At 50.6% G+C, this 26,839-nt stretch overlaps 1 protein-coding gene across 5 annotated transcripts in view; it reads right to left on the reverse strand.

The window, feature by feature from the left end:
* Positions 1 to 10,156: 10,156 nt before the first annotated feature.
* The window catches only part of NAP1L4 (nucleosome assembly protein 1 like 4), a 48,851-nt gene continuing 32,168 nt past the window's right edge, over positions 10,157 to 26,839 (reverse strand). For 4 of the 5 annotated variants that reach the window (XM_053559763.1, XM_053559764.1, XM_053559767.1 and 1 more), the window contains 6 exons: positions 25,754 to 25,899; positions 22,407 to 22,429; positions 21,800 to 21,919; positions 18,568 to 18,597; positions 17,790 to 17,846; positions 10,157 to 11,366 (listed from right to left, as the gene is read on the reverse strand). In XM_053559763.1, the coding sequence (XP_053415738.1) occupies positions 11,328 to 11,366; positions 17,790 to 17,846; positions 18,568 to 18,597; positions 21,800 to 21,919; positions 22,407 to 22,429; positions 25,754 to 25,899 (415 nt within the window). In that variant the 3' untranslated portion in view covers positions 10,157 to 11,327. Of the gene's footprint in view, positions 11,367 to 14,746; positions 14,785 to 17,789; positions 17,847 to 18,567; positions 18,598 to 21,799; positions 21,920 to 22,406; positions 22,430 to 25,753; positions 25,900 to 26,839 lie in introns of all 5 variants that reach the window. The other variant, XM_053559766.1, reaches the window with a different exon arrangement.

A 26,839-nucleotide genomic window follows, 5' to 3' on the forward strand; every position in this document is an offset into this window, starting at 1 on the left:
TGACCGGTGTTAGATCAGGAAACACACACCAAGTCTACCACAAATCCTGCTCCCGGGACTCTAGGTGTCCCAACCAGGGGGACGGGCTCCGCCGGCCATGACCACACAGCCACACGGACAGAGGTCGGGAAGCCGAGGCTTGGGGCGGGCCTGCCGCAAGGGCTGCAAGGGCGAGGGCGGCGGGGGCGGCTGACTCATCGCCTTCTAGCTGGGCAGACGGGTGGTTTCATTTACTCTCTTCCTTTAAAGGGTTTAATAGCCGGCGGAAGCGAAAGCCAGCTCCTCCCGGTTCCCAGGGCTGGGAGTGGAGTTGGCTGAGGAGGGCCCCAGGGGCCAAGCTACTCTGGTGTCCCCACCTTTCTATGCCCCCAGCCAGCTGTGCCCTGGAGGGAATGTTGCAAACCTGGGGACCAACCAAGGCAGATTCAATCTGCAGGTCCCCTGCAGACCAGAGTCCCTTGATTCAAAAAGTAATTTTTTTTTTAGAGACAGAGTCTCACTTTGTAGCCCTTGGTAGAATTCCATGGAGTCACAGCTCACAGCAACCTCCAACTCCTGGGCTCTGCCTCCCGAGTAGCTGGGACTACAGGCGCCCACCACAACGCCCTCCTATTTTTTTCTTGCAGTTTGGCCGGGGTCTGGTTTGAACCTGCCACCCTCAGTATATGAGGCCAGTGCCCTATCCACTGAACCACTTCAAGACCTGGATACCAGAGCATCACCCTTGCCAGGAGCCTCCAAGTCCCCACCCTCTGATGCAGCCCAGAACCCTGGCACCTTCAGAGTTACTGTGAGGAATAAAGAGGCACTTTGGGCTCAGAGGAGGCTGGGACTAGGCTTCTATGGATGCCATCCAGGTGGCAGCTGCCTAGTAGGTCCACCTGTGTGGCCTGGGACCTGGTGTGGGAGGGCAATGCAGAAGAGAGGGCAGAGATGGGCTGTGCCAGGATGCTGTGCCCAGATTGGCAGTGCAGGTCAGCCCAGCCTGTCCTTGCATGGAGGCTGGAATTCTGGGGTGAGGGAGGGAGCAGGCCAGGGGATGGGCAGAGAGATCCACCTTTAGGACAGTGCAGGGCCTGCCCTGGGAAGAGGTGATGCGCTCCTGTCACTGCTGGCATCCAGGGAGGGGGCCAGTCGGTGGGTGGAGGGAATTGCAGTGTCAGGCTGGGTGAGACTGCAGGAGAAATGTCAGCCTTCCCTGAGGTCCCTTCCTCAGCCTCTCTGCCACCACCACATGGCCTACCCTGCTCTGCCTGGGTCCTGGGCTGCTGGGCAGTGAGACCTGGCAAAGAGGGCCCTCCAGGCAGTGGGAGATGAGGAAAAGCTGGCTGGGGTGAGGCATGCTTTTGCTGCCTCAAGGGAGCCATTGTGTGAGATCACCTGTGTGTGATCTGTGGGTGCCCAGTGGTCTGTGCGGGGGTCCTCTGAGCCCCACGGGCTTGCCTCACCCTATGCCAGTCAGTGGCAACCCCAGACAAGTGGGTATTCTAATCCCACTTCAAGAATAAGGAAACAGGGCGGCGCCTGTGGCTCAAGGGGTAGGACGCCGGTCCCATATGCCGGAGGTGGCGGGTTCAAACCCAGCCCCGGCCAAAAACCAAAAAAAAAAAAGAAACTGTAAAAAAAAAAAAAAAAAAAAAGAATAAGGAAACAGGGGCGGCACCTGTGGCTCAGTGAGTAGGGTGCCGGCCCCATATACCGAGGGTGTCAGGTTCAAACCCAGCCGTGGCCAAACTGCAACCAAAAAAAATAGCCGGGCGATGTGGCGGGCGCCTGTAGTCCCAGCTACTCAGGAGGCTGAGGCAGGAGAATCGCCTAAGCCCAGGAGTTGGAGGTTGCTGTGAGCTGTGTGAGGCCACGGCACTCTACCGAGGGCCATAAAGTGAGACTCTTGTCTCTACAGAAAAAAAAAGAAAAAGAATAAGGAAACAGAAGTCAGGGAGGAGAGAAGGAAACAGGTTGGGAGGAGAGGACCAGAGAGATGAACTGAATAGAAGAGTTGAGGCCAGGTGAGGAGCTTCCCCAGCCCTGCCCAGCTTGTCTGGGCTGGATACCCCCAGCTGCTCTCAGGGGAGGCTGGTAAACTCTGCAGCCCTGGGCTGGTGCTCTGACTCAGACCCAGCCCTCCTGCCCTCCCTAGGGAGCTTCCTGCCTGCCCTGCCCCTTCTTTGCTTCTGCCCTCATAGACAAGGTCAAGGTCGAGGCAGGGAAAATGGGAATAGGTCAGAGCTCTGAAGGGGACCCTGGTAGCTTCACTGCCCGCAGCTCCTGCCCCAGGGGCCAGACCCCTTGCCTGCAGGATGGTCGGGCCTCCCCAGTGGCCACCAGACATCCTGGGCTTGGCCAGACCATCACGGACCTATGCAGAGGATGGTAAGAGTTGGAGGGAGCCAGCTCCCAATCCTGCCCAGAGGTAGCACAGTGTGAGATGTCAGGAGCCTCTGGGGCCTCTGTGAAGATGGGGCAATAATAATCCATAGCCTCAGGGGCTACAGGGGTTGGCCTGGCAGGTTGCTCACAAAGGGATGTCACCCTGGGGCCAGAGCCTGCCACTGAATAAACCCCACACCAGCTAGCTGCCTGCCTGCCCCTTACCCCACACTGGAGAGGCTAGGCTAACCTGCTGTCCCCTAAATCCCCCTCCCCACCCCGCTGGGCCTTCCTCAGTCTTCCTTATCTGGGACTGAGTGGGAGCCTCCTCTGGCCCCACCTGGGGCTGAGTAACCTCCCACCTTAGCAGTGCCCTGGAAGGAGCAATTACCCCGATTTGCAGATGCCAAAATGGTGGCACAGACAGGTGCAGTGACTGCCAAGAAGGGACATATCACCCAAGCAGGCCTGTCTGAGGTCTTTACTGGAGATAAGATTATGGGGGGGGGGGGGATGGATAATGACATGGCAAGGTGCTGAAATAGTAACCCCAGGCAAGGATCTTCTGGGGGAACCCCACCACAGAGCCATTTGATAGGTAAGAGACCAGAGGAGCCCCTAGGACAGGACCTGGGGCAACCCCCCTTTCCCAGCTTCCTGCTGGGTACTGAGGGCTTGGTGTGGATCCCACTGCACCCCAGGAGAGCTGTGCCCACTTGATGCAGGAGGAGGTGTCACTGGCATCACTATGAGGCCTTGGTGGCCTTGTTTCCCCATCAGGGTCCCCAGAGGTGGGGGCTGCTGGGGTTGCTTTCCTGGCTTCACAGGGAGCACAGGGTGGTGGTTTCAGAGAAGTAAAGTGACTTGTCCAAAGTCACACAGTGGCCAGTGGGACTCAACCCATTATTGTTCCTCTTTTATTGCACTTTGGAATCTGAGGACTGAGAGGACCCTGGGTTGGGGACATCTGGTGGCTGCTTTCCAGAATGGGGAGGGGCTCTGCCTCAAGTTGGTGTCATCAGGCAGCAGCAGTCCAAGCCAAGTTTACTAATATTTGTCCGAGGGGGATTTGCACAGAGCTGAGCCAAAGGGGTGCCCAGGCAGGCAGTGGTAGGCCTAGGCACACCCTGCTGCCGTGTCTGGCTTTCTGGTTTCTCAGCACTAGAACCCAGCTGTGTGAGGCTGTGGGCAGCTGGGGCAGAATGCAGGTACCTCTCCGAAACTCCCAGAGTGAGGTCACTTCCTGTGGTGACAAGGCTGAGCCTTCTAAGCACTTGCCCGACCAGCCAGACCATCCAGCCAGCCTGTGAAGGAGCCATGTGTCATCAGGCCTGTCCTAAGTGCCTGGGGTGCTTCCAGTAGGCGGCCCCTTCCTCAGGAGGGGCCCCTGCTCCCGCTGGAGAACCTGCTGCCCTGGACTCCCCCAGGAAGCCATCTTGGATTGGCCTCTCACCACCCACATAACCCTTGGCCCTCAGGTCCCAGGCCCTGCTGGGGTGGGTGTGGGAGACCCAGGCTGTCTGGAGTCCCAGTCCCTGAGAGGTACCCAAAGCAGCCTAACCTGAGCCTGCCATCCCATAGGACAGGACCTATGACTCAGGCCTGCTCTGGATCTGTTTCCTCCCAGCCAGCCTGAGGAAAGTGAGAGGCCTAGGGGCAGGAGGCACCTGGTTTCAGGCATTCAAGTCAGCCTACCCATGGCCTTTGAGGACAGTGTCCTTTGTCCCTCTGGTTCCAGAAGCTCCTCCACTAGAGTTGACAAGCAGGACCCACTGGACAGGGCTTTGGGGATTGAATGAGAAGCCCAGAATGCTCTTCTCCTCCTTGCCCCCCAGTGAGCTCCTGTTCATCCCTCAGTACCCTACTCAGAAATCACTCTGCTCCTGGAATGCAGTTACAGTGTTTATTCTTTAGGAACCACAGGGCACAGGCTAGTATGCAGGAAATGATTCTCGCAAGAGATGGCTAAAAAAGCATCTACCTCATTGTCTCAGAGATCCAAATCTCTGTACTGAGCAACTCAAGTTGGTGGAACCGCATGTGCTCGCGTGTAAGGCAGAACACCAGCCTGCTCTGGCTCCGGGAAACTCAGGGAGAGGACAGGAGTGAGGGTAAGGGGGTGTCCTGCAGGAGTTGGGGCCAGGCCCACCGTCCCCCTCTGAGCAGAGGGCTGTGGCATGAATAAGAGCTCACCAGGGTCTGAGGAAGGGAAGGTTGTTCTGGGTTTCCGCAGGGTATTTTGAGCCTGCAGGGGCTGGGGAGGTGGGGCTGTGTCTGCCACACTAATGGACTCCAAGGATGCTAAGTGAAGTTAAGCCGGCCCGGGGGTCTCAGAGGGACCTTTCCCCAAGTCTCTCAGCTGATGTTCCTGGTCACTTGGCAGACTGGTTCATGGGGACCTCTCCAGAAGCTTGAAAAAACAAAGGAACAAACAAAATACAGGGAAGGAGCAAGGGAGTATGGGGCAGAGGACCCTTGGGACAGCACTCAGCTGTTGGAGTCACCCAGGCAGGGTTGTCACCAGAAGCTCTGGGCTGAGCTTCTTATTCAGCAGGTCAGAGACAGGGGCCCTGCCAGTGTATGTGTATTAGTTCTTTTCCCCCTTGAAAAAAAAATGACCAAAATGTTATAGTCTATGGTTGACATAAAAAGTGAAAATCGGCTGGACATAGAGGCTCGCACCTGTAATCTTAGCTCTCTGGAAGACTGAAGCAGGAGGATCCCTCGAGCTTAGGAGTTTGAGACCAGTCTGAGCAAGAGCAAAACCCCATCTCTACTAAAAATAGAAAACTAGCTGGGCATTGTGGTGGGTGCCTATAGTCCCAGCTACTAGGGAGGCTGAGGCAAGAGGTTGCTGTGAGCTATGACACCATAGCACTCTACCAAGGGCGACAAAGTGACATTCAGTCTCTTGAAAAAAAAAAAAAAAGGTAAAAATCTGCCAGAATGAATTCAAAGTTCTGAGCACTCATCTCTTTGGCCATCCTGGGCCACTCTGGATAAGGAGCAGCCCTTTCACCCTTTAAAAAAAATGCATTTACTTTTCCTTAAAAGGTCAAGTACCAGACGACCAGGTGGTCCTGCAATTCCACTTCTCATTATGTCTCAGAACTGAAAGCAGCCTCTGGAACAGACCCTTGTGCAACCACGTCCACAGCAGCCATGTCCACAGAGGTGGGGACAAGTGAGAGTGGTCTGTCCATGCAGTGGGTAGTGGTCAGCCTTGACAAGGACAGGGTGACACAGGTTACAAACTGAGTGAACCTTAAGGACACTGTGCTCAGTGGAATATGCCAGACGCAAGCAGATAAAAGTGGAATGATTTGTGTGTGTGGATTACATGAGTTCCCTGGAGTTGCAGAGACAGAAAGTAGCATGGGGTCGCCAGGAGCTGGGGAGGGGATAGGGAGTTATGGGGATAGAGCTTCAGTTTGGGGTGATGAGAAAGTTCTAGAGATGGATAGTGGTGACAGCTGCACAGCAATGAGAATATGCTTAGCTCCACTTGATGTCTCTGAGCTATGCCCTCACAGATGGCCAAGGCGGCAGGTCTTACGCTGCACGTACTCACCACGACTTAGAGGTGTACTTACACATGCAGGGACACGAGCCTGGCTCCGGCATCCCTGCCACTTCTCCTCACTACCACAGGACAATGCATGGCTTCTTCAGATCTCCTGATCCTGACAAGCACTGCTGTGTGGGCGTCAGGCACCTCTTCCTTCACACACATAAGCAAACATTTCACCAGGACAGAGTGAAGAGGTGGTGTGGCTGGGTTAGCAGGCCCTCAGGTGCGTGGTCACTGGGAGAAGAGGGCCCAGCAGTGGGCCTGCCCATCTACACCCCACCTGAAAGTTGCAAGTGCCCGTCTCCCCTCAGCAGGGCCAACAGTGAAACTGTTTTTTTGGTTTTCTGTTTTCACCAATATAGTGGCCAAATGCAGGGGTGGGCCTGCCCTTCTCTCCAGCTACTCGGTATGACCACTCCCCATGGGCTTGTCTGCCTGAAAAGCTCCCTTTAGTGGGCTGGTGGACCCAAAAGACATGTCCATGTCCTAGTTCCTGAAACCTGTGCGTGTGACCTCATGTGGCAGAAAGGTGACTGAAGCTCCTAAGAGGAGGAGCTCTTCCTCACCAGAGGGTTCCCTCAGGGCCTCACAGGATCCTAGGAGAGGCAGAGAAAGGAGACTGTGTTAAGACCAGGGCAGATATCAGGGCACCCCCACCACAAGGTCTGGGGTCCTGGATTTTGGGGAGGGCAGCCCTTGCTGGAAATAGGGTAGGTGGAGGCACAGAGCCTTCCCAGGTACTCCCTGGTGGCCCCTGCACCTGTGCTCTGGTTTGCTGAGGCAGGGCACTGGCTGCAACATAGGCCACCTGGGGTTTGGCGAGGGGGGAGTAGCCTCGCCACGTGTTGAAGGGCAGAAACTGAGAGCCAGGGAGGTTGGGAACGTGGTTGACACCACAGGCTTCCGGGGGGGGGGGGGGGCACCTGTATGGGGCTGCCTGTAGGGGTCCTGGAACAGGTACAGCTACCTGTGTCTCTGGCCCCAGCCAGCCTGTCAGGTTGTCTTGGAAAGTAACATCCGGCCACCGCCCCTGGAGAGCTGTGAGTCAGCACAGCCAGGCTGAGCCAGTGACTGGCAGTGGGGACAGTCTGGTAGGCAAGTCTGCTGCCCAGGCACACAAAGGTGACTCAGCCTCAGCAGGGTGTGTCCCCCTTCACCCTCCTGCTAGCCCAGGAAGGCTCAAGAGTCTTCTGGTCAACGGTCTAGTGGGAACCTGGCTGAGCTTGGCCCTGTGTGACCTAGGGCAGGGCCCTTCATTTCCAGTGGGGAAGGTCCCAGGGAAAATGTTATCATGAAAGCTCACCCAGAGCCCGCCTGAAGAAGGGTCCTAGAGCCCCTGCCACAGGGCTACTGCCTACCAGGGCTGCCTGGTGGGTGGAAACCCAGTCGGCAGGGGGTGGGAAGTTGCCTGCCTCTAGAGGAGCTGGGAAGTCAACTGCTCCCAAGGGCAGGGGCCAAAGTCCACTGTCAGCTGGTGAGGAGCTAGTTCCCTCAGGGATCTGTGGCTGTAGTGGCCACCTCATGGGCAGTCAGTCACTTCTCTCACCTCCTGCCCCTGGCCACTCCTTTGCAGTCCACTCTCAAAGTCCCCTGTGGCCCACTGGGTACTGAGCCCTGAGATGGGATTCACATCCAAACAAGTCTGGCCCACAGAGAGGGATCTGCCAGGGCAGGTGAGAGGTCAGCATCAGCACACAGGGTGTACCTGGATGGGCTGCCAGGCCAAGGGCTCCCCTGCCCCTCCTGGCTGCTGCCCTCCCACCTCGGGAGCAAGATCTGATCCTGGTAGTGACAAGAGTTGGAGGCCAGGCCTAGGGCACTCTAAGGGACATTAGTGGTGGCAAGAAGCTCTGGACCCAAGACCTGGGGAAAGGAGCCCTTGGCCCTGAGGAGGAGGGGATCAAGGTAGGCCTTCATCCCACATAAACAGTGCCTCACCCCAGTGGGGCCGACTGGCTACGGCTGGGACACATCACCACCAGGCAGTGTGAGCAAGGGACAAGTCCTGCTGTCAGGATGTCTAGCTGCTGTCAGAATGTCCAGCCCTGAGCAGGGGTTGGGGGTACGGCTCCTGAACTCCTCAAGGGGAAACCCAGTTTCAAGTGGAATCATCCTATTTGGGGAACCTTTTGAAACATAAGCTTCAATGACATCTAATTTACAGACAACCAAATACACCCATGTGAGGAGGGTCCTGGAGGTGACTCATGGACACTCAGCGTCCGCCACTGGCACCCCTCCCCCCTCCAAGCTCCTTGGCCACCTCCCTCCTGGAGATCCCCAGCAGGCAGCCACTGTCCTGTGGTAAGTTCTAGAACTTCATAGCAGCAGGACGCTAGTTTACTGGGTCATCTCCCATCCTCTCCTTGTTGAGTGTTCCCCCTCTGCAGACATATGGCCACTGCCACCATCCACTTCTAACTGCTGGCACAGGGGAGCACTGAAACCACTGAGCACAGGCCTGGAGGGCACAAGAGCACCTCAGGCCTGGCCTCCCACCTGCCTGCCAGGGTGCATAACCATTCCTCCTTCCCCAGGCCAGGAAGAAGCCCAGAGGCCTGCTGGGCCCTGACTCAGTTCTGGAAATTGCTTATTTGAGATAGGGTCTGGCTATGTTGTCCAGGCTGGTCTTGAATTCCTAGGCTCAAGTGATCCTTGGGGCTGAGTCTCCCAAGTAGCTGGAGCAACAGGTTCACATGGCCAGCTTGGTCCTGGTTCGAGTGTCTCACTTCTCTGAGAGGAACCAAACTAGGGGCTGGAACAAGATGAAGGCCACAAGGAGGGCGGGGGCAGCAGGGGCCACAGGTAGTGGTGGGAGGTGGCTCCAAACACCCACCAGGAATGAAGACCCTTGGAAAGGAGTGTCACGCGGGCCTGGGCTGGAGGGAACCATGGGGCTATGGGGCCTGGGGAGGCCTGGACATTGAACCCTGTCCAGGGTGTCAGCTGCACCTCAGGACTGGGGAGGGGTGCACTGTTCAAGGTGACACTACTTACTGTTAAGGCTGCGGGGACTCACTTGTCCCATCAGGCTCTTCTTACCAATCTGGCAGGAAAACAGCACCCCCAGGATTTGCCTCCCCAGTGAGATGTTCAGCCACCCTCCAGCACTGCTGTGCCTGGGCCAGCTGATTGCCAGGCTGCCCCCAGTGCTCAAACTGCTCCTGCGAATCCTTTGAAGTTACCAGCACACCATTCTGTGCGATCATTTCTGATCTAATAACCTGTGTGCACCTACAGGTTCATGTTGAATGCCCCAGGAAAATCTGACACCTGGAGATCACACCAGAGAGGCAGTGAACGGGGCCCTTCCTAAGAGGTGCCCTGGGTACCACGCAGGGCTGTTGTTGCTGGAGCTGAGGACAGGTCACTGTGAAATGGCACCTTCACCATTAGGTCTGAGTAGTACTCACCCCATAGTGACAGAAAGGGGCACAGAATGGACCACAGACCCTGGAGCACACCAGAAGCACATTCTCATCAAAGCTTGCACCTGGCCATTTCTGTGTCTGCTTGTGGCCACCAGGGCCTTCTCCTTTCCTGCTGCTCCCAGGCAGGCCAAAGTGAGCTGGAGGTAGCAGGCCCAGTCAGCCTCAGCACCACTGCCTACTGGGCTTCCATGTGGTCAAAGAAGAGCGGACGGGCAAGCGTCTCTGGGTGGAGCTCCCCCCAGTAGGGATGAAGGGGCATCAGAGAAGTACCAGGAGGATGTAGCATGGGCTATTATGCAGGAGTTTCCCTTTGGAAGCCTTCTGGACCCACAGGGCATAAACCCCAAAATGAGAAACAACCCTCACCCACACTCTGCAGCGCAGGGGCCCGCAGGCCCAACAGCCACAGGTAGCCTCTTCCTCAGAGTGTGCTTGCTTTTTTTTTTTTTGTAGAGACAGAGTTTCACTTTATGGCCCTTGGTAGAGTGCCATGGCATCATACAGCTCACAGCAACCTCCAACTTCTGGGCTTAAGCGATTCTCTTGCCTCAGCCTCCCGAGTAGCTGGGACTACAGGCACCCGCCACAACGCCCGGCTAAGAGTGTGCTTTCAAAACTGCAGGGACTGACACAACAAGCAGAGGCCCCCAAGTCCTGGACCCACCAACACCCAGGGCAGGACAGAAAGCCCAGATGGGCATGCAGCCTCATCTTTGAGGGGCAGACCATGGAGCCTACCTGCCCACTCCTTCCAGCAGAATCCCCCACAAAGCACAGCACTGGCTTCATGTTTCACAACTTTAATAGAATATTCTAACTATTCTGTACAAATTGAGAACACCGTATTCAGTTACAAATGTGTTACAAGGTAAGGCTGAGCACAGTCCTACATGCCTGGTCACAGTGTGGACACAGTGGTCCCAGCTGCCAGAGACCACTGTCACACACTCAAAACCCTACCGCGCCAGCTGCCAACCAGTCAGGCCACACCCAAGGCTTTTAAGACAGGACGAATGATGGGGCTAAAAATGAAACCACTGAGACAGCGAGACTTGATGCTTACACTGAAATGAAAGGCTGCGTCAGGCAGTCCAGCCCTCTCCAGGAAAATGAAGGACACTGGTGCTCTAGTGACACCTACACTCCCCGTCAGCAGCACATGGTCTGCATGTCATGAGAACAAGCTCCTGCCTTCAGCAGTGGGAAGCAGCTTCTTTCTTCTAAACAGGCCTCCCTCTTACAAGGAGATGCACATCTTCTTGCTCAAGTCATCGACAGGTTCCAAAGTTGGGAGAATGAGCGACACTGAGTGCAAAGTCCTCACAGCATGGATGAATAAATAAATACGAGGATGACCCTGCAGTGCTCGCCTCAGAGTCGGTGTGTGCCATAACCCCACCCCCACCCCTAGAAAAATAAAACGCAAGGAAAAAACATCCTAAGGAGAACAGGACCTTACTCTACATGGCTCTTCTGAGATGATTAGAACACGACAGCAGAAGCAGCTCTCACACTCAGCAGGTTAAGTGGTTGGAATAGCGTGTGGGTCTCTTGAGTCTGTCTGACTGCAGGGCTGGTGGAAGAGGTTCTAGATGCCCCAGACATCACCAGACCTTAGCCCTTTAGCAGGATGACCTCCCACTCCACCCCATGTGGTCTAGGGGCCCTCCCAAAGGGCAGGGCCTAAGGAAGTCCAGAGCTGCAGGCACCAAGGCTGTAGAGGGTGCTGGAACTAAACCTCCTATTTCTGAAATGCATTTCAGTTGCCACTGTACAAGTTAAGCAAAATAAGGAAAAAGCGAAAGTAAAAGTGAAAATCATGCACTTGAAAAACGAGTTAGATGTAATAAGCACTGTCGACAGGATGGTGAGCAGGACGGAGGCCCCTGCTTGGGGGCTGAGTCCTGACAGGCAGTTATGTGAGGTGACCGCCCATGGCAGGGCCCCCCCGCCTCTCACTGCTGCTTGCATTCCGATGGCTGGCTGGGTTCTTTCTGTCAATGAAAGAAAACAAGACTTGTAGAGAGAACAAAACCAATGTCACTCACCACATTATCTCCAACCAACAATGAAAACCAAGACATTAGTTCATTCATTCTTATTGAAAAAACAGCTACCACCAATATACTTTAACAGTGACAAAACACAAAGCCCATTCCCAGATAAAGTCACAGCAAGGCTGCCTTCTCTGTTTCTAAAGACAAGCTTGTGAAGCATTCACAGTCATGGTGTATTCAGCAGGAAGGGCTTAGGGACAAGGCAGGGGCTCCTTGGGGTTGCAGAGATTAATTGGTGGTTCAGAAGCTCCTGCCCACACCTGGAGGCTCTGCCCTCTCCTGTGCCAGTCCTGATCTCTGAGGTGCCAGGACAGATGTTCCCGGCGAAGAACATCTCTTGCGATTTTTACTAATGAACTTCTCAGAGCTCCACAAACAAGTCACCCTCTTCCTCCTACTGGTCTCACTAAGTGGGAAATTCCATCCTCCCAGAAAAGATATCCAAAGTATCATTCTACTCTTAGAGCCGATTCACTTCAATACAATCTAAGGTATAGACCTCATATCTTTTAAACCACTTTCAGCAACTCCATGAATTCTGTGTGGAGACCAGCTGTAGCCTGGGAAACAGACCATGACCTCACTGATACACGTACTTTCCGATAGTAAGTTTACTCATCTGTGACCTAGGATTTCTGCCTGTTTAGATTACAGGTGACCCTAAATAGGATCTGGCACACCCAGGAGTCCAGGAAAAGCCTGCACCTGAGTTAACACCACTGACTCCTCCTGTGGTATGAGCTGAGGCTGTGGTTCACTCTTTGGAAAAATCACATTTAAGGGATAAAAAAGTAAGATGTACAAAGGATACTTAAAACAAGTAACCTTGGACCTGGTCTAAGCTCTGTATTTTAATTCTAAAAGGAAGAGCCCAGGAATAAGGCTGGCAGGCCACTCTGGGAGGGAGGACCTTCGTCTATACCCCACTGCCCCATACGCTGCCCAAAGAGCCTGGCCCCGAGATAATAAATCTGACCAAGACCCTGGCCAGAAAGCTGCTGACAAGTCCTGTCAACATGCCGTCTGAGGGTAGGCCCGGAGGTCGTCGGAGCAGTGGCTGAGGGCACAGAGCTGCTGGCCTGCCCAGGTAGGAAGTGGGACAAGCCATGTGTGCAGAGCACTGTAGCGTGCACATGGCCAGAGGGACAAGGTGAGAAAGGGGAAGGGGCGAGTGAATGGATTTTGCAGGGTGAAGGGCAAAACTGGGGCTGTGAGAGAGGCCATCAGAGACTTAAGGCACACACAATGCTGTGTAAGACGGTGTTTTTAATTTATCCTGTTATAGGTTGAGCAGCCCAAATCCCAGATCTGAGATACTCCTAAGCCCCAAACTTTCTGAGTGCCGACATGTTGCTCAAAGGAGATGCTCAGTGGGGGATGCAGATGCTGAACCAGCCATATGGTGTCAACATCCGCTTCCTCGCTCAGACCCCCAGTCATCCTAGACAAGCAGTACAAACCTGTACAAATATAAATTAGTCTGCATTGCATAAATGATGTAATACATATTTTTAATAAAAGAATGTATTACCTATTTGTTTTAAATAAAACCAATAACCAGGATAGTGAAGACTGTTAGAGAGGGCCAGACAGGGGTGGCTGGTGAAGCCTTCGGGCAGGGGAGCGCAGGGCCCCACCCCTGCCAGGCACTGAGGCTAACCCAGCCTGCACTGGGTGATGAGGGTTTTAGAGTAAATTTTATAAATGTGCACTGTAATATAGGCCAAAGTAAAACTGCAACCGGAGAAGCCTGTCATGTCACAGATTTCCACAAGTTTGGTCATTAATCACTACAAACCTATCAGGAAGGGGGGAGCTGGCATTTTAAAAAGTAAGAAATAACTGCAAAAACCTTGCCTCTCATGGAACCATTTAAAGTTGGGTTTTAACTGATCACAACTAACCTGAGAAAGGGCACAAAGCCATGCCACTGAACAGCAACAGCCTCTCTAGGGAACCAGAGGCCCTAGTGCCCAAGCACCTGGCAAGGTCTCTCCGCTGCAGAAACCAGATCACCGACCCAGAGCTGCCATTCCTGAAGGCAGACAGGGGGCTGTGGTGTGGCAGAGAAGAGCCCCTTTCCTCAGGAGAAAAATGCTGAGATATTTGTGGGTAACACTACACTGAGGACTCCCTTCAGAGTACCTGGGGATGGGGAGGAGAGTGGCTGAGCTCTGTAGACATGGGGACTGCAGGAACTCACAGCAGCTGGACATCATCTTAAACACACATGCAAGTGCTCAGACCTAGCTCTGGAGGACATGCTCAACTCCACAGCTGAATGCCAGCTGCAGCAGGTCCCAGCAACTCTGTGAGGCTGGTATGCCTGTGTGCTTACCAACATTCTGTGAGGGAGGCCTATGAGGAAGGCAGGCCGGTGATGCCACTAAACCAGCGGTTCTCAACCTGTGGGTCGAGACCCACAGGAACTGCATTAAAGGGCCGCGGCATTAGGAAGGTTGAGAACCACTGCACTAAACTCCCAAACGACTGCCAGGATCATGCTGTCATTCTGGGCAATGAATGCCCTTACAGACTGGTGTCCACTCTCCTGATGCAGGCTGCTCTCTTCCCATGGCCTGCTGCCAGTCCATCCCAGGACAGAGTCAGAGAACTGAGGGTGGCGGGGTGGATAGCAGCTCCCCAGGCTCACTGCACTCACTGTCATCTACAACTGGCTTTTTTCTTGTGTCGTAATTTTCAGTCAGAACACTTTCCACCAGCCTCACAACAGTACTCTTTCTAACTGACACCAAAACTTTTTAGATAAAAACACCTGGCACACTGAAAGTTCATCCAACTCCTTCTATGACTATTGGTCTGAACAACACCTAACTTCAAACAGTGCAAACAGTCACCAGACGGACACATTCTGAGAAATCACACTGGGCCCATTCTGCTGCCAGAGCATGTCTGATCCTGCTGTGGTGTGGCCAGCAGGGCTGGGGACAGCTAAGTCCCCAGAGGGCTTCCTGTCTATGGTGACTTATGGGTGCCACCTTGCAAGAATTCTCCTGTTATGTCTTCCTGCTGGAAAGCAGCACCTTCAATGAAAATACCCCCCGAGTTATACCTTTGCTACTTGGTTAGCAAGGAATATGGCTCAGAAAGCAAGAGCCAAATCTAGTTTTTGCTCATTGGTTTTAAAAGTACACAGACACTTGTGTGAAAACACTGCTCTTTCGAAAGCCCCGTGTCAAACCTATACTGAGAGTGCTTGGACAGCAACTTCCTTTTTATTCAAAATCAAAACAATGCATTGTACAAAGTATAGATCAGAAGTTTGCAATTTAGGTATGAATGGAATTCCACCTTACCTAGAAACGTATGAATGATTAACAGACAAAAATTACACCTAAACGAGGGAAAAAATTGAAAGGAACTGTCAGCATGAAATAAAATGAAACTCACAAAATTATACAGGAGGAAATAGCCACAATTTCTCATGATACAAAAGGGCTGCAAAATACTGAACTTGGAATGAGCAACTTCAACACCCATATCTAGTGCTTCAAAAAGGTCAGGAAACATTCTCTGCACTCACAGAACAGTCCTCACACCAGAGCGTCTTTACTTTCTCATTTTCTTTTGCTCGTACAGACACAAACATTGTCAGTGACTTTGGAGAGGGGCACATAAAGGGACAGTAGCTTAGCCCCAACATTTTTAGTCATTCTCCCCCACCCCCAACCAACAAAACAAACAAAGGCTTCCCAACGGCCAGTGTGTGCGGTTCACTAAGTTACCTGTAGTCACCCGGTGAGAGCACTCTTTGGGAAAAGTGGGAGTGAAAGGAGACAGGATTCTACAAGGTGACAGAGGGAGCAGGACGGAACACGGGGGAAAGAAGAGACTGAAGCACGGAGCACAGGGAGAAGCCAGTGAGACAAGCAAGGCACACAGGGGCCAGTGGTGTGCTGGCCCGAGGGAGTGGACACTGCAAACTGTTCCAGGCCCTGCATTCACCACCACCACTGCAAACGTGGCCCCTCAGTGCCCACAGGGCAGAAAACACAGCCCAGTACACCTGGCAACCAGACACCCAAAGAGCAGTGATGGTGTCAATTACTCACCAATACTGTTAACGGACCAACAACCCAGCCTCCCCCATAACTCTAACCCTGTAGTAGTGCCCACACCCACCACCACCTGCTAAGCACAGACTTTTGGTCCAGTCGCCCCAGGATCAACAGGCCAACCTCCAGATGGTGAGCAATTCCAGGAGCCTATTCCCAAAGTAGTATTTAGAAGGCACATTCTAAAAAGTTTTAAGCTCTTCTCCCATCCTAGCCCTGAAGGAGTGATGACCATGAGCATGCATTTATGGAAATATCTGGTGTAATCAACTAATCACAGAGCCAGGTTGTTACACAGACATCTTTTAGTGCACATTTCACTGCGGGCAAAAACAAAGGTAAATCAACAAATAACATCTAGTCAGACAGAGGTACAAATTACAAAACGTCAGGTAATGACAATATTCTGACAGCCCATGATGTATTTAATTCTAAGAGGCAGGTAAGCTATAAATTTTATGCTTTAGAAAAACCAAATTCTTTTTTTTTTTTTTGCAGTTTTTGGCCAGGGCTGGGTTTGAACCCACCACCTCCAGCATATGGGGCTGGGGCCCTACTCCCTTGAGCCACAGGTGCCACCCCGAAAAACCAAATTCTTAATGCAGTTCTGGACTGTAAAGCAGACAAGGATTTTAAGTATGCGTCAAATGTCAAAGTACCTTGATTTAAGCTATTCTGAGACTATAAATAAAAATCCAAATTCACAGGTAAATTGGCCAGGTCCAGTGTCACACTCTAGTCCTGCCACTCAGGAGGCTAAGACAGTGTCTGAGCCCAGGAGCTTGACACCAGCCTGGGAAATATAGTGAGAATCCACCTCAAAAAAAAACAAACAAACAAACAAAAAAAAAACAGATAAAGTTAATGGGGTTGGCCGCTCATTTTCCCTTAAAGTCTCAGTTTTCTTTAGCAAATCTTCTCAATTTATTCTGAATTATATAAGCTTCATGAGCTATCCAGACACATCTACGGATTCTCAGCCCAAGTATAACTGTCAATTGTAAAACGATGCTACAATTCTATTTTTCTACACATGAACTAATAAGTCACCCCCCAAGCCTTTTTTTTTTTTTTTTTTGAGACAGAGTTTCCAGCTGTTGCCCTGGCATCATAGCTCACAGCAACCTCCAACCCTTGGGCTCAAGCAATTCTCTTGCCTCATTTTCCCTATTTTTAGTAGAGACAGGGTCTATTTTACTCAGGCTGGCCTCGAACTCATGAGCTCAAGCAATCCCCCCACCTCAGCCTCCTAGAGTGCGAGGATACAGGGGTGACCGCAGTGCCCGGTCTGGAGTCTCATTCTGTCACCCTTGCTACAGTGCCATGATGTCATAGCTCGTAGCAACCTCAAACTCCTGGGCTCAAGGGATACCCCTGCCTCAGCCTCCCCAGTACTGGCTTTTTTTCTATTTTTATTTTGTATTTTATTTTATTATTTTTTTTTTGAGATAGAGCCTTAAGTTGTCGCCCTGGGTAGAGTACTGTGGCATCATAGCTCACAGCAACCTCCAACTCCTGGGCTCAAACGAGTCTCCTGCCTCCGCCTCCCAAGTAGCTGGGACTACAGGCGCCTGCCACAAAGCCCAGCTATTTCTTGGTTGCAGCCGTCATTGTTGTTTGGCGGGCCTGGGCTGGATTCGAACCTGCCAGCTCAGGTGTATGTGGCTGGTGCCTTAGCCTCTTGAGCCACAGGCGTCGAGTCTGTTTTTCCTATTTTTAGTAGAGACGGGTCTTGCCTCTTGCTCAGGCTCGTCTCTGACATGTGAGCTCAAATAGTCCACCTGCCTCAGCCTCCCAGAGTGCTAGGATTACAGGCATGAGCCATTGCACCTACCCCCCCACCCCCAAGCCTCTTTGCACCTTTTCTTTTTTTTTTTGGCCGGGGCTAGGTTTGAACCCGCCACCTCTGGCATATGGGACCGGCGCCCTACTCCTTGAGTCACAGGCGCCGCCCCTCTTTGCACCTTTTCTAAACACACTAAAATATATGTTGTCATTAAATCATCACCTTACCTTAAAAAAGTTAAAGATCTAAAAAAGAATGTTGCTCTGCTGAATTAGTCTATGTAAGATACAGCTTAAGAAAGATGAAAAAGCATTGAACTGCATATTTACGACTCAAATCGTTAAGATATCTGAACAGCTCTTCATTCCAGTATTTTCTCCTACATTTTAAATGTTCTAATTAGAGAAAAATGAATACCATTGCCTCAAAGTGGGAACATTTTAAAAAAAGTCTAAAAGTGCAGCAGATGTAAGTTTGGACAGCCCCAAAATGACTAACCTTGGGGTTAATTTCGGCATCATCCTCATCTTCTCCCTCCTCGTCACCTTCTAATTCCTATATTAAATACAGGGAGTGAAAATTAGCAGTTAAGACAACATTTTAAATTCTTTTTTTTTCTGAGACAGTTTCATTATGTTGCCCCTCAGTAGAGTGCCGTGGCATCAAGTTCACAGCAACCTCTAACTCTCGGGCTCAAGCGATTCTCTTGCCTCAGCCTCCCAAGTAGCTGGGACTACAGGCGCCCGTCACAACGCCTGGCTGTTTTTTGTTGTAGTTGTCGTTGTTGTTTAGCAGGCCCGGGCCAGGCTTGAACCCACCAGCTCCAGTGTATGTGGCTGGCGCCTTACCACTGAGCTATGGGCACCACCCAACATTTAAATTCTTATGGAGTTTACTATCTAAACAAATGAAAACAATACTCTAATTTAGAAGAAAATCAATTATTGCTATCCACAAATGATTATATTGCTTCCTTTGGACACTTAAATTATTTCTGGGTATCTTTCTGTTCTCACAGATTACCCCAAAATAAACACATTTCTGCAAAAGTAGATTTGGTTTGTTAAATGGCTTTGTTCTGAGGTATGTTTTCATGAGTTAACTGCAGGGTCAGAAGCTATGGATGCCCACAGCTACACCACTTCCTCTGTGAGAGAGTCAAAAGCAACTTCAAACAAAATGGGTGTGACACGGTCCTATGACTTCACAGCCTTCAAGCACAGAAAGCCAAAGAAAATCCAACTTCATGGAATGTTTCAAATAACTTGTCTCTTACCTCCTCTTCTCCTTCTTCACCCTCTTCAAACTGAAAGAAAACAGAAAACATTTATAGGTTTATAATACCATGATAGCAGTCCACCCTAGGACATCAGCCCCACTGAGTTCTTCCCTCATCAGGCTAAGGGGAACAGAAAACTCAGTGGCTGCCTGGGCAGAAGGTGGCCCCAGTCCAACTCCCCCACAGACAGAGAGAGCTGCGAAGGGCTTCTGGACCTGGCTAAGGATACTTGTGAAGATGCCAGGGATGTTGCTTAAACATCCCTCAAAATAAGGAGTAAGAAGTAGGGTAAGTAGACAAAGCAGCCGGTTAGCCTGGCCACACACTGGGAACATGGTACCATAGCTCTGCTCTGACTGCCTCTTTGTTGACTGACATGGGGGAAAGAAGATTTCTGCAAACTAATGAATTTGTAGTACAATACTGCACGCAGGAATTTGGGGATCATTTTACATCCCTTAAAGAGAAAGAGAAACTTTTGTAGAAACATATTAAAACCTTGATGTTTAATCAACCAAATAAGTTAAAACTTAAATACTCAAAGAACTTCCAACATTACAGTTGCTTGGTCTGGAATCAAATTCTCTTTTACCCAAAGACATCACTGGACAGACTTTTTTGAATGTGAGACTTAAACCAAAAGCAAAATAAACCTTGTCACTACTGGTGGCATAACCAGGGTACATGAAAATCTAGTTTCATTTATGAACATCCCTCCCCGCCCCCCCCCCCCTTTTTTGAGATAAAGCCTCAAGCTATTGCCCTTGGTGGAGTGCCATGGCATCACAGCTCACAGCACCCCCCAACTCCTGGGCTTAAGCGATTCTCTTGCCTCAGCCTCCCAAGTAGCTGGAACTATAGGCGCCCGCCACAACGCCCGGCTATTTTTTGGTTGTAGTTGTCATTATTTGGCAGGCCTGGGCCGGATTCAAACCTGCCAGCTCTGATGTATGTGGCTGGCGCCTTAGCCACTTGAGCTACAGGTGCCACCAACATTTCCCCTTTTTATGAGCCCACACATATATATTCCTTAGATACAACGTTGAGTGGAACTATGCAAGATCCCATCATGTAGGTGGGGCTCAGCTCAGATGGTGGTTCCCAGCCCTGCAGAGCAGCAGGATGGGACCTGACCCCCAAGAAGCACCCTTTCATTCTAAGTACCCTAGCTGCCCTGACATAGGGCAAGACTTCAAGTCTTACATTTTACGTCAGATCAGAACTAGCCTCAAACTGGCGAAAGTGTCTATTCTTTAAGGTTCTAAGCACAGCACTTCACCCTCCAGACACCTGCCTGGTGCAGGAGCTCGAAGAGGCAGAGCCAGGGCTCCTGTAGTCACTTTTTCCTCCAACAACTTCCAAGTATGGTATGTGGTTCACAATGGCCCCAGCATGAGTGAAAATACCTTCTATACCGACGTACACCAACAATGTAACTACTCTGTGCCTGAAGCTATTCTTTTTTTTTTTTTGCTTTTGCAGTTTTTGGCTGGGGCTGGGTTTGAACCCACCACCTCCAGCATATGGGGTGGGCACCCTACTCCTTGAGCCACAGGCACCACCCTGCCTGAAGCTATTCTATGACTAGTAGAATCACTGCTCTATGACTACTAGAGACTTTCCCAACAGCTCCATTTCAGAGAAGGAAACTGAGGCACAAAGCGGTCACACAGCTACTACGGGGCAGAATTGGGCCTCAAGTCTAAGCCGTTTCATTTGCATTCACACTTCCTATGGTGTCCAACCTTTGGGCTTCCCTGGGCCACACTGAAGAAGAGCTGCCTTGGGCCACACATTAAATACACAAACACTAACAAAAGCTGCTGAGTGGAGTGGGGAAATGTCCGTGCATAATTTTCACGATAGCTACCACCACAGATAAGCAAAGAAGTCCTCACATAATCCACCCTTGGCCCATCAGCCCCAGGCTGGACAGCCCTGAATGCACTCAATGTATCGCATCAACAACTGCACATTCACTACAAATACACCAAGGTGTCACCAGCAGCATTGACACTGCACAGGTCACAAGTAAATAAATTAGCACATATTGCACAGTCAAATCTTTTTAAGTCAATGGGTAATGATTTAAAAAGTTTCAAGACCACTGGTCTAAAGATGAGCTTTCCAATGTGTTACCCACTATCCCTTAACTAAATTTCAACTGAAACCTTCAGTTCCTCAGTCCCAGCGAGTCACAATTCAAGCCCTCAAGTGGCACATGCAGTCTATCTTACTGTAATGGACAGGGCAGATGAAGACAGTTCTATCATCAGAGAATGTTCTACTGGAAAGTGCTGCTCTAGAATCTGTAAAACTTAAGTCTCAGCAACTACAGTCTACACTAGCCATGTCTGCCTGCCATGTTCCCATGACGACCTCCCACTCTGGGCACATGGGAGCAAACTGCGTGTTGCAAGTCAGACAAGTAGTCTAAGACCTCAAAGCTGACACAGTAGACAGGCACATTTTCCCCACTAAGGGAACTTGGCATGAGGAGAAGCAGGCCTCTCAACCCTGCCCAAGTTCCTGCAGCCCTCCAACCCCCGGCTGAAGCCCAACAGACTTAAGAAAGGAGACCTAATGTAGCCACAAGACCTAAGAGAGCTACAAGCACATGGAGATGATCTAAAACACACTTCCAACAATACAGCAACTTTATTTTCCACAGAACAAGATTTGTGGCAACCTGAGCCTTTGTTGAGATGGAGTGTGCTAAGCAGTCCTTGGGGCTCTGCTTCTTACAAGTTCTGACCAGGGAAGAGCCAGTTTCTCTCAAGTGTGGAGAGAAAAGGGACACACCTAGTCTCGCTGTTTTCTTGGGGAACATGGATTTCTATCTCTTTGGGGCTGATGGGGTATCGTGTACCCACTATTGGTAATCATTTAATGTGGCCAGACTTTGACGAAAGAGATCTTCGTCATGGTGAGATGTTTCCAAACGCTTACAGACTTCATGTGGAACATGAGTGAGGCGCTGGGTCTCTTGAGGGCACTGTGAGGTATGGCACTAGATGGGACCCACAGAGGAAGCAGGTGTCCACAGTTCCCTCCCCCTAGTCTACTTCCCCCCAAACACAGGACAGTCACTAGGACTACAGCATCTGGTTGCTGACAATAATAAACCTCAGGCTTCAGGGCTTCCCAAGCCACAGTTCAGGGCCACTCTGCACCCACAGAGGTAGGCCCCAGGGGAAGCAACCCCCACCCTCCACCCCCAGCCTCGTACATTGTCATCATCCTCAATGGCCTCCCCGGTGAAGTAAAGCACTGCCCTTGGGACAATCCTCTCTCGGAAGAAGTGTCCAATTTCAAAATCAGAGGCCAGTGTGAATTCGGAATCTTCATCCTGAGAAGGAAAAACCTACATGTTAACTCATTTTAATGGGATAAACACATGCTCTCACCCACCCTCTCCCACACCTGACTCCTCATTTTTTATTTACCTGACTTAAAACACCAAACTCCTGCACTCTGGGTGACAGTCACTACATATTCAAAGCTGCTTAAAAGCGACATGAAGTAGCTTTAAAGAACAACTGAAGCAAAATGGCAGAGAAGGCAGGAGCGTGGGCCCACGGCTGCCCGCTCACCCAGGTGTCACACAGAACTGGGTGCCAGAGCCCCAGATGTGTGAAACAAGCAGGGTTAAAGTGCTAAATGTCTGCTACTAGAGCAGACATGGCAAACAGACACTCTTCTCACCTCCAAGTGTGATGACTTCAAATTAACCTCAACCCTGGGGCTTTGGGGAAAGGATAGATTAAAGGAAAGTAGGCAGCCATTCAGGAAATAAAGACTTCAGAGGAAAGCAAGACTTAACAACACAATCTTACCAGTGATTCTCCATCACCAGATGCTAGAAAAAGAAAAGACAAAAAACCACATTTACATAACAGTGACAACCAAAACCATCCTTAAAGCCCACACAGGAGGAAGCTCCTGGGAGACAAAATGGAACCCTTTAAACTCAAGGCTGTTCCCTAGAAATCACCTCCTCACTCCCTCTTCACAAACTCCCTTCCAGCCTCATACCCAGGCAGGTCCCAGCTGCCTGCCCCACCTTGACCATGTGCCCTGGGCTGGCACCCTCACTTGTTTATAGACCCAGCTAGAGAGGGCCAGGTTTGAGAAAAACATTTAGAGAAGTCTGAAGCATTAACAGGAGCAAAAGCATATCAAACAGCCTGGCCTGTGGCCCTTCAGCAAGCTTGTGCTGCTTTAACATAAGCCCTGCAAAACATGTGTAAGGATGCAGGAGACAGAGCAGAGTCCTTACACATATACAGGCCTGTATCACCCTGGGACTCAGGGCACTGGTCTGGGGCAAGGCCTGACCAGCCTTCTCCCTCCCCAGAGGACTCTGGCCCAGTGGGTCAAGAATTAGCACAGGACTCTCACACTCGGGTTCTAGACTGTTTTGCAGGTTTAAGGACAGAAGGGGAGCTAGACTAGCTCTCCAGTGTTTCTTCCATTGTAATAAAAAACAAAAGTCATTAATTCTGCTTTGTCTTGACAACTCATCACTCTCCTTCTCCCATTCTCTACTCTTCTCCGTAGCACATTATGTGTTTATTTACTTGTGAAAACAGCATTAATTTGGGCTTCATGGAAGGCATGTGAAGTCCCCATAAAATGCATCCACTTTAAGTGAATGACTTCTAGTACTCTGGTTTTAGAGTTGTGCAACCATCCCATAAGAGAACATTTTTAGAAAATCAAAAATCGCTCAAAAATTCCCTCGAGTCTGGCTCCGTGCCTGTAGCTCAGTGGCTAGGGCGCCAACCACATACACCAGAGATAGCGGGTTTGTATCCAGCCCGGGCCTGCCAAACAATGACAACCACAACCAAAAAATTGCCAGGTGCTGTGGTGGGCACCTGTAGTCCCAGCTACTTGGGAGGCTGAGGCAAGAGAATCGCTTAAGCCCAAGAGTTAGAGGTTACTATGAGCTGTTGACGCCAGGGCACTCTATCCAGGGCAGCTTCAGATTCAGACTCTGTCTCAAAAAAAAAAAAAAGCCCCTACACAGAAAACAGCCACTATAGTAAAAGAACGGACTCAACCATGAGGGCAGCTTGATACACAGGGGTAGGGTGCTAAGCTCAGAGACAAAGCCAGAGCATGAAGCAGACAGACTCAAGAACAGCACTGTCCTGTGGCCGCACACCCAAACAACAGCCATTCACTGGTGAGCTACACCTGACTTCAAAGTATGTTTTTGCTCATGCAAAATAGAGAATGTTTTTGCTTCATATGGGTATGGTAACACTGCCAAAATAGGCCAGGCGCAGTGGCTCATACCTATAATCCTAGCACTCCAGAGACCAAGGAAGGTGGATTACATGAGGTCACCAGTTCAAGACCAGCCTGAGCAAAAGGCAAGACCCAGTCTCTACTAAAAATAGAAAAACTGAGGGAAGAGGATGGCTTGAGCTTTGACGCCACAGCACTCTACCCAGAGCGACAGCTTGAGACTCTTTCTCAAAACAAACCAAAAAACACTGCCAAGTAGTATGACCTGCATATTCTCTCATTATTAGAAAATTACTGCACTCTGGAAGGCCGAGATGGGTGGATTGCCTGAGCTCACAGGTTCAAGACCAGCCAGGGCCAGAGTGAGACCCCATCTCTAAATATAGCCAGGTGTTGTGGTAGGCACATACAGTCCTAGCCACTTGGGAGTCTGAGGCAAGAAGATCACCGGAGCCCAACACCTTGAGCTGATGCCACAACACTCTACCCAGGGTAACAAAGTGAGACTGTCTCAAACTCAAACACACACACACACAAAAAAAAACAGCTTCCCAACTGATTCTGCCTGTGTCTTTCAAAAATGAAAATCCAGGGTGGCGCCTGTGGCTCAGTGAGTAGGGCACCGGCCCCATATACCAAGGGTGGCGGGTTCAAAACCGGCCCTGGCCAAACTGCAACTAAAAAATAGCCAGGTATTATGGAGGACGCCTACAGTCTCAGCTAGAGGGAAGAGAATCGTCTAAGCCCAGGAGTTGGAGGTTGCCGTGAGCTATGTGATGCCATAGCGCTCTATCCACGGCGATAAAGTGAGACTGTCTCTGAAAAAAAAATATAATTGGGCGGCGCCTGTGGCTCAGGGAACAAGGTAGCGGGTTCAAACCTGGCCCCGCCAAACTGCAACAAAAAATAGCTGGGTGTTGTGGCAGGGGCCTGTAGTCCCAGCCACTCAGGACGCTGAGGCCAGAGAATTGCCTAAGCCTACGAGTTGGAGGTTGCTGTGAGCTGTGACACCACAGCACTCTACCGAGGGCGACAAAGTGAGACTCTGTCTCTTAAAAATAAATAATTAATAATAATAATAATAAATAGAAATCCAACTACTTGTGCTTATCAATATTAGTTCAAAAAAACCTGTGAGGTATCAAATTGTACCTAATTCATGAGAAAAGGGGAATTGAAAAGATGACTCAAAAGCTGTGCAACTATAACCAGTGTAACCAGCACTGGACAAGTGGAGAACAAGCACTCCAGCTCCCCAAGTGGGCAGGGCACGGAACAGGCAGCACAACACAGCAGCAGAGGTGATGGCTGGAGGACAGGGCTGCTCCAGCAGCGGGTGAGGAAACAGCCCAGGCCAGGTGCTCCTCCTCCTCTTGGTTTTTCTTAAAATGGAGCTTCAAGTTTTTGCCTGGGCAAAAGCCAAGCAAACAAGCAAGGCTTTTCCCTTTCCTGTGGAAGGTGACATTCCTACTCTTGCTGTCCCAGCTCCAACCTAGAAAATGTGCCTAACCCAACGGCCCTGGATGTGTGTGTATTCCCCTAGTGATGACGCTCGCCCAAGAATAGGACTCGGTTCTTGGAGAGATCATTAGAAATACATCAAGTAAAGAAATTATTTTACACAATTCTTTTTTTTTTTTTTTTTTTGTAGAGACAGAGTCTTATTTTATGGTCCTCGGTAGAGTACCGTGGCGTCACATGGCTCACAGCAACCTCCAACTCCTGGGCTTAAGCGATTCTCTTGCCTCAGCCTCCCGAGTAGCTGGGACTACAGGCGCCCGCCACAACGCCCGGCTATTTTTTTGATTGCAGTTCAGCCGGGGCCAGGTTTGAACCTGCCACCCTCGGTATATGGGGCCGGCGCCTTACCGACTAAGCCACAGGCGCCGCCCTATTTTACACAATTCTAACACCCCAACTGACTTACCTTTCAGTGGATTGAAGAAGTTGAAAAACGACTCATTGGGTACTTGTTTAGTAATCGTTCTCACAGTGCCTCGACCCTTGTGCTTCTGCTTTTTCTTGATGGTTTTGACTGTAACATTCTTTCCTTTTTTCCAGTCAATAGTACATCTACAGGGACACGACAATTGTCACGAACACACACTCCACAAGAAAAATCCAATCACACATGTGGACAGGAAGCAACACAGCTCTAGGCTAAACCTGGAAATATTAATAAAACCAATCTGTAAACAAAGTACTACAAAGGCCTATAAATAAAGTTCATCCAAAAGCTGGCAAAAAAGAAATGGCTGGTCCTCCTTCATCCTGGGTATGATCACTGACTCAAGTTTCAGACTTCTGAAATAACGGCATTATTTTCCTAAGACATTTCATAAGGACTCTGAAATGTGCTTTCTGCAGTAAAGCCCGGTCAAGTTTGCACAAGAACGGCTCACGTGTGCCCTGTGCAGAGCACATTTGAAGTCACTCTGACTTACCTGAATTCTCAAGGCACATAAGGAAGGACAAGCTGGAGAAAGGTTAAGTTAACGTTCCCACTTCAATTTTAAGAACTTCAATTCATGGTCTCCAGAGAATCCTTTTTTTTTTTTGTAGAGACAGAGTCTCACTTTATGCCCCTCGGTAGAGTGCCGTGGCCTCACACAGCTCACAGCAACCTCCAACTCCTGGGCCTAAGCGATTCTCCTGCCTCAGCCTCCCGAGTAGCTGGGACTACAGGCGCCCACTACAACGCCTGGCTATTTTTTGGTTGCAGTTTGGCCGGGCCGGGTTTGAACCCGCCACCCTCAGTATATGGGGCCAGCGCCCTACTGACTGAGCCACAGGTGCCGCCCCAGAATCCGATCTTCTTATTAAAACAGAAAGCAGGCACTAGCCCACAGCTTTGCATCTATAACCACGCCACACTGTTTTCTAGCTTTGGCTGTCATACCCAAGTTCTTCTGTACTGCGAGCATTCCTAAACCTGAAGACTAATCTGAATCCTTGTCTACCTTGCTTTTAAGCAAATTCAGATTCTAAAATCATATGCTTTTTCTTCAGAAAA

This window comes from Nycticebus coucang, chromosome 14, assembly GCF_027406575.1.
Source record: "Nycticebus coucang isolate mNycCou1 chromosome 14, mNycCou1.pri, whole genome shotgun sequence".
Classification (NCBI taxonomy): Eukaryota; Metazoa; Chordata; class Mammalia; order Primates; family Lorisidae; genus Nycticebus; species Nycticebus coucang.